At 44.5% G+C, this 7,624-nt stretch overlaps 1 protein-coding gene across 2 annotated transcripts in view; it reads right to left on the bottom strand.

Moving 5' to 3' along the window:
* The window catches only part of LOC101575144 (granzyme B-like), a 34,099-nt gene extending 26,811 nt beyond the window's left edge, over window positions 1–7,288 (bottom strand). Inside the window, exons 1-5 of one of the 2 annotated variants that reach the window (XM_004645068.2) lie at window positions 7,069–7,288; window positions 6,001–6,139; window positions 5,400–5,535; window positions 4,990–5,247; window positions 4,112–4,334 (exon numbers count right to left, since the gene is read on the bottom strand). In XM_004645068.2, the coding sequence (XP_004645125.1) occupies window positions 4,191–4,334; window positions 4,990–5,247; window positions 5,400–5,535; window positions 6,001–6,139; window positions 7,069–7,123 (732 nt within the window). In that variant the 5' untranslated portion in view covers window positions 7,124–7,288 and the 3' untranslated portion in view covers window positions 4,112–4,190. Of the gene's footprint in view, window positions 1–4,111; window positions 4,335–4,989; window positions 5,248–5,399; window positions 5,536–6,000; window positions 6,140–7,068 lie in introns of those variants that run through there. The other variant, XM_023705306.1, reaches the window with a different exon arrangement.
* Between the last annotated feature and the right edge of the window lie 336 nt (window positions 7,289–7,624).

Below are 7,624 nucleotides of genomic sequence, written 5' to 3'. Positions count from 1 at the left end.
AATTTTGTATATTTTTGAAGTATGCATCTTATTTTCTCCCTTGTCATTCAGGTCTTTCTCTTCTGTACAGGAAACTGAAGTTTTCTTATGCTTCTGCCTCACAGCTTGCTTTCTGGGTCAGAACCAGAATTATGTACTGACAGATGGTCTCTGTTCATTGTACTCAGAAGAATAGACCAAAGATACTTCAAGGCCAAGAGGTGAAGGGACTGTTCCCTGAGGACCATGACTGCAGAGATAGATAATGTGCCCACATTTAAAGAGTGTGGTGAGCAGGAAGAAGGACCTGTTAACCCACGACTGAAGCACACACCTCCCTCTGCAGCAGAGCACAGTTCCGCCAGGACCCCTGAAGAGCTGTGACTCTGCCACTCCCTGGGAGGCCAGCACAGCACACTGTGCTCTAACCAGGCCAAACCTGAAACCTTGAACATTAGAGGCTTTTCCAGGTTCCATGTAAATGGCATTGTTTGTGTTCCATTTTGGATGTTCCAGGCTTCAGTAAAAGCAGGTATTCAATTTTTTACCAGATCTGGGTTGGAATTGGACTCAAGAAAATGTTCCACCTTTTTATAGCTGAGTTTGTGCAGCAAGGCATGCAAATCAAATATGGACAGGCCTGCTTGTGCTGTCTGCCATTCCCCTCATCTTCGACCTGGCTTCAAGCAAAGAGCATTTCTGAGCTCTGAGTCACTCATTCTACTCTTTCCATGGCTGCTCTCATAATGCACTTGAAAATTGTGGCATGTATCATGTATTTGTGATGTATAAAGTCCAAATAGATGTTATCTTTAGAGCAAGCCTAGTTTGATTGTTATGGGTTTCAAACCCAGATCTAAGCCAGGAAACTCACCCAGCAAAGTGACATGAAAATCAGAGCAACCACAGAAATTAAACATCAGGCTGCTTTTCTGTATCAGTTGCTTAGCACACACTATTTGTATAATTTACAACAATGATTTTTCAAAGACGTTTTAAATTAGAAATGCATTTTTTCAAAGTAAATATAATACTTTGACTGGGCCACTTTCTAAAATAGTATATTGGGGGTTTTACTTTCTAGGTTTTTTTCCTAAGGAAGGAACTAGATCTTATGGGCAGGAATTTTTCTTCCAGCCCCCATTCAGAAGCTGTATTTCCACAGTAAAATGGCCCAATCCCTCCTGTTTAGGAGGTTGTGATGTAACGTGATTTGAGGACAAGATGGGAAAGGTACGCATTTGGGACTTCTATGAACTCAGCAGATTTTGTTCCATTTTGCAGAAGAGTATAATATTGTGTATGTTGGGGACAGGGAAGCACTAATTTACAGCCAAGTTGTGCCTGGCAGTGTTAAGTATGAGTGATATGACCCCGCAGCGAGGTCAGCTTGCAGTGTTGACCAAACTTAGCCCACTCCCAGGAGACATCTGTTTAAGAAAAATCGAAGTGGTATCCTCTAAGCTAAGAACTTCCCAACATAGAAGCCTGGGTAATATAAAAAAGCCATGAATGTAACAGTAACAATGGTGAGCTAATCATTCCAGATTTTTCTGGATTTTTCCACCATAGCAGGCTCCCTGACTCAAGTTTGATTCTGAAAAGGCTGGCAGTCTCATATTGACAGGCATTACAGTTTTCATGGGTAGAGTAGACATGCATGTTTCCTGCAATTTGAATTTGTGTAGTGATACTGATGCACGCTATTTTTCATAAAAATGAAATAACTCTTCCCATTATCTTCTTACCTACGTGCTGCCACTCTGCACATGAAAAGGACTTCTTTTGACTCATTCAGCAACTTCATACTTGGACACTGAATGACTAAGTTCATTTCCAAATTTCATATACTTCAGGAGTACGGTGTCATACTACTGATAGAAATTGTATCCAGGAAGAAAAACAAAATATTTTCTTTCCATATATTTCTCACATGGGCCTTATGGACAAATCTGGGAGATATCCGGTTAATTTGGAAAGTCTCCAACACTGTCTGTTTCAAGGGGCTATTATTATGCTTAGATCCCTAAGGCCTTAGTCTTAGTAGATACTTAGAGAAAGCCTGCGTTGGCTTTGAATTAGTCTGTAGGAGTTTTTATTTTTAATCCTAGGGAAAAGTTATTGTAATTCTAATAAGTCAATTCCAATCTACCACTTCCAGTGTAACCCACAGCATGAACAAATAGACAAACATGTATCTTCAGTTGTGGGAGCCAAGGGGTGTCCTCAGTCCAGTCTGAACAATGACTAACTGGTACAAAGGCCTCAACCCCAGGGCTGAACATGGGTTTATTAATTTGTGAAGAGGGGAGTGGCTTGGGGCTGAGTAAGGAGGAGAATGGTGTGAAGTCCATGAGTGCTCTGAGCGGAGCCAGGTAGGAAGAACTGCACTACTGCAATATGCAGAGAGTGGTTTGCAGAAAGAGTACCAGATTCAAGTAAGAGGTAGTGTCTAAGTTTGGAGGTGTCTCCATAACACACTTTAAGGATGTGTCTTGGGTTTTAGTCAGTTGTCTCAGCTTTGATGTGTGGCTTTCTTGCCTTGGAGCCAGAACTCGTCATTGAGCCACAGTTCCAGTTCACAGCACAGTCTCTCAGCCTAGCTCACACTTAGCAGTAGGAGCTACAGGTGGGCATCTTTGACCTGCCCATTGCTTCAAAGGCTACACATCAGCACCTCCCCTAGATCATTTGCATTGCTTAAAGCCAGTTGAGGTAATAAAATATTATCCTAGGCTGGCTAGATAACTCAGCAGACTAAATGCCTGCTTTGGCAATTACAGGGACCAGGGTTGGATCCCCTAGGCATGCAGAGCTATGGGCCATGCCTGTATCTCAGCATTGGGGACTCCCAAAACAGGAGGATCACTATGAGTTCAAGCTGTGTAGTGAGACCCTGTACCAAATACATAAATTAAAAATAAATGAATAAACAAAATATTATCCTTGTCCACTCTGTACACATCAATATATGGAATTAGGGCAAAGTTAGCCAACATGGAGCCAAATACTTTTCTTTCAAGAAAAGCCACTGGGGAGATAGCTCAACAGCATAAGTACGAGCCTGGCAAGAGCATGTGAGTTTGATCCCTGGTACAGAAGAAAAGATAAAGAAAAAAAAAAAAAAAGAGGAAACAGTCATCCTGGTGGTTCTCAACATTCAGGGATTTTTTTTTTTTTTTTTTTTACTGATATATGGAACCTGGCACATTTTCCTCTCCTTCTGCAGAGAGGAATCCTTTGTAAAATAGAAGACTGGTATAGCCTATGTGGGCACAGAAGTATTAGCTTAGAGGCTAGTACTTATCAGCAGGGATAGGGTGAAAGAGGCTAAGATGCAAGGGCCCCTGAGCATGCAGGAGGCCACATGGGTAAGGAGCCCTGCTCAAGTGAGATGCAGGGTAAGAGGTTCTGATCCCACCAGCCTTGTCCTTTATGGGCCTTGTATGGAACCACACATGGTTCTGGATGTCCTAGGTGGGGCAATTTAAGGAATCACATCATGTCCTTGTAACCTAAAGAGAACAGGAGCTGGTGGACTGTGACAACTGTGGGAGGAGAAAATATAAAATGGGCACCCGGATCTATAGACCTAGATTACTCTTGGTCCTTGAAGAGAAAGGGAAAAGAAATAAATTTCAGGTGAAAATGAAGAGTCACTGAGGATACCTTTGGCCCCTTTATCTCTAAACCTGTAAGAGGAAATGTTCTATTCAGGAAGACCCACCAATACTTAGCATAATAGGGCTGAGTGGTGACATCAGTGGTGCCTGACTGATATTCAGGATGCATGAAATTGTCCCCCTTCCTCCCTGCCACATGACACAAACTGGTCACATGATCACCCTGAGACCCAGTATAAGAGCAGTGAACATTTTTCCTGATGGTGCTGGTATTCATTCTTCACAAAAGGAAATTTTATGGGGAAACTATAGCTGGTCAAAAGCAGTGGGTTAACAGCTTTGAGTGTGGACTTGGGAAGGTACTGAGGGAAGCAGGAAGGGAGGAGGCAGAAATCAGCAGAATTATATTACAGTCCTGCTTAACGTAGAGTTGGTCTTTGAGAATGAATATAAGTGAAGAAACAAGCAACCAGTGTTTTTACTGAGATAAGACATTTATTTAACTGATGATGTCTGCTCTAGAGCACCTCTGGGCTCAGGTCCAGGAAACATGGTCTCTCCAAAAGGTGTTTAGTTTTCTCTCTACAGTCAATGGTGTTTCATGGTTTTCTTTATCCATCTTAGAAAATGTGACACTTTAGTGAAGGCTTGTGGAGTTGTGTCATCCTTTGGTGCATAGGAAACAATGCCCTGGGCCACATTATTACACATGAGGGGGCCTCCAGAATCACCCTGCAAATAGAGAGTGAGGCATGAAGCTGTAAGGGAGTGTACCTCCTGGACCTTTGCCTCTGAAATCCCAAAACCCTCTTGAAGTACTACTCATATTCTGCTGCTGAGAAATGAGGGGGAAGGACAGGCCCTGGGACCCATAGCTGTCAAGCTCTGACTCTGAACATTGTTCCTGCTGTACCTCCCTATTAAGGTCAGCCTTTGTCCTCCCCTGAGGTCCTGGGAATCTCATCCCTGTAGAGTACTGCGGGCCCATTGGTTTCAGGCTCCTGATTAAGGATATAGAAACTGATGAGCGGGCCAGACATCAAGCAGTGAGAATGAATCTCCAAGAGGGTTAGGAGTCTGTGTGGAGCTAATTGGCTATAATTACTGCAACCCAAGGAATGGTTTCTAATGCCTTGGATGTGAGCTCAGGCAGCTTGTTGCAAACTCCAAACTCCAGCTTCCAGAGGGGCACTTTTCTGCAGAGGCCCTTTGGAAAGTGGTGGAAGCCTTAGTTACCTCCTACCTCAGGCTGCTTCATTTTTTCTTTTCAGGGAGAATTACCATAACCTACTAGCTGAGGAAGCCCTGTTGGTTGGGGATCCTGGTCCTACATCTATCTGAAACACACTTTATCCCAAATCTAAGAGTGATAGGTGTTCAGTCTTACCTTAAAGGAGGCTTTTTGAATCTTTGGATCCCCAGCACAGATCTGAGAAGCTCTGTCATAGTTGGCATAGCAGGTCTCACACACCTCATTCTTTTGCACTGTCATGTCCACCTCCTGCAGTGTGGTTGCTCTTTTACCCCTCCGGGCCAACAGTCCCCATCCAGCCACCTGGCACACAGCACCTGATTTCACCTGGGACTTGCCTTTTGGCAGCCTGACAGGCTGCACCTCTTTAGTCAGGTTGGCCTTTTTCTCCAGCTGATTGGAAAGAAGTAAGAGAGTCCAGATCAGCCTGTGCATTTTGTGCCTGGACACAGTGATGGAAATGATGGCAGAAGGAAGGCACAGGTCCCAGTGGGAGGGGCAACCCTGCACAGGGAGACCAAGAGCACTGGGGAGGTGTGACTTACCTGCAGTAGCATGATGTCATTGGTGTAGGTTCGAGGACCATAGTTTTCATGGGTGATGGCTTTTCTTACACGGATAACCTGCTGGGTTTTCTCCTGCATCTTGATATTGTGGGCACCCAGGGTGACATATATTGAGCTGCACAAATGGGAGAATGAGTGGAGGGATATGAACAAATAGAGGACACATGATAGGAACTATAAGGAACAGTTTACAGCTGGTGTCGTGTGGAGCTGTCTATGAGAGCAGTGCTAACTGACTGAATAATTGTGCCCTCTGCTTCTTAACAACTTGGTAAATGCTTGACCTTGGGCACTAGAAGTTCTTAAGAGTCAGTTCTCTTTAGGAAAACATATGAAATTATTTTTCTGTGCCTTAAAAGAATCACAGTCCTAGTTCTACACTTACCAGGCTTAATTGCCCTGGTCTGTTGATGTCAGAAATTAGTTTGTTGCCAACTTCCTTATCTTCCTGGGAGACATGGCTGGCCCTTTCTCACCTTCACAGAGTCTCCTGCATTTATTTCTCCAGGAGCTCAGGGAGTTCCTTTTGAGGAAGGTTCTCTGGTTTCCCCAAGACAGTGCAAAGTTTTCCATTACTCACCTCCCGTTACAGTGAGCCGCTGACAGTACAAACTTCTCATTTATCAGAAAGCCACCACATGTCAAACCATCCCCATTCTGAAGGTAGGCCATGTAGGGGCGGGAGTGGGGTTTGGCTTCATGTCCCCCGATGATCTCCACTGAAAGATAAATACTGTTGGTTTGCAGCCACTGACTCACTGCATGAGCCTCACCTTGGTGGCTCCAGAACTGCTCAGCAATTGGCCCACTGGGGTGCTCAGGAGTTGGGAGGAACCTGCAGGGATGAGCTTCAACTTTCTGCATAGGGAGGGAAATCAGGTCTTTGTCTAGAAATCTTCCTTCTCCATGTGTTTGAATATGAATATACCTGTCTGAAGACAATAAAATCCCAGCGGCTATTCCTAATTCCTCAGTTCTCTTCTCAGGTGTACTCTAGATATCTGATCCACTTACCTAAGAACTGACATTTAGTAGGAGACTCAAAAATGTTCAGTAGCTGTGATCAAACAGCTCCAATGAGTCTCTGGATGGAGGGTGGTAGGGCATAATTGATGGGATTCTGGAAGGTCTGAAAGAAAGTCTGCCTGTGTGGCTCATATGCAAAGTAAGGTGGACAATAAGGCTTGGGGAGGAAAGCAGATTTGGAGAAAGGGGCTAGGAATGAGGAAAGGCAGAAGTACTATTTTGGGGAGAGTGATTCCATACATTCTGGGCTCCCTGAGCTATGGGCCTCTCTGCTAAGCAGCTGATGAGGGCAACTCGGATGACAGGCCTATTCTGAACACTCCAGGAGAGTATGATACTTTCTCCTGTAATTTCTTACCATTTGCACACACTCTGAGGAAAGACATACTTCCCAGATTACAAAGGTGGGGCCTATTGAGAGGACAGTGTCCCCTGGCTTTTGTTGAGAACAGTCTGCGGTAGTCTACCCAGTATGTATTTGGGCTTCTCTTGTGGGACTGGAGGTCAGGTTCAGAGCAATCATGGAAGACAGAAGGATCAGGGTGTGAAGAGGGAAAGGGCATCCATGTCCTTTGTAGAATGGATTTGGGGTTGGAGAGTGGAGGAGGAGGTTATAACTTACCTGCCATTGTCCTGGAGGGTAGAAAAAAGGCCAACAGGAGCAGAAGCAGCTGCATCTTCCCAAGAAGGCTTCCCAGGTGAGAGCTTCTGAAGTTTTAACTTACTCTCCTTTATCTCTCTGCAGAGGACAGGGGTGGAGTTAATGACCTTATGTTTTCAAATGGCTTTGTTACGCTTCATCACGGGAGGCTTTCTATGAAAGCGTTCTACTCCCAGTGCGTCCCCTGATGACTTCTATGTGGTTGTGTGAGAATCATACATTAACCACAGCTGATGATTCAGTGCAAACTCCCCATCACAGCCCATAAGATGAAACCAAGAATGTAAGGTGGGGCCTGGAGGATGTGGTATTGGCCAGTACAGCATCAGAAGCCTGGGTTCCCGGCAATAGAATTTACAACAGCAGAATCTATCAGAATAGATCCTGCAGCAGATGAGCATTAGACCCTTCTCTTGTACTAGGAACAAGCCTCTTGGAAATAAAACTGACCCTGTGACAGAGACAGAATTCCCACAACTCAATTTCATGATGGTCATGTTGGAGTGATGTACTAAAC

The sequence above is a fragment of the Octodon degus genome, unplaced genomic scaffold (genome assembly GCF_000260255.1).
Source record: "Octodon degus isolate 3935 unplaced genomic scaffold, OctDeg1.0 scaffold00217, whole genome shotgun sequence".
Lineage (NCBI taxonomy): Eukaryota > Metazoa > Chordata > Mammalia > Rodentia > Octodontidae > Octodon > Octodon degus.
Note: the sequence above shows the minus strand (reverse complement) of the source record. Positions and strands in the feature narration are given on the sequence as shown.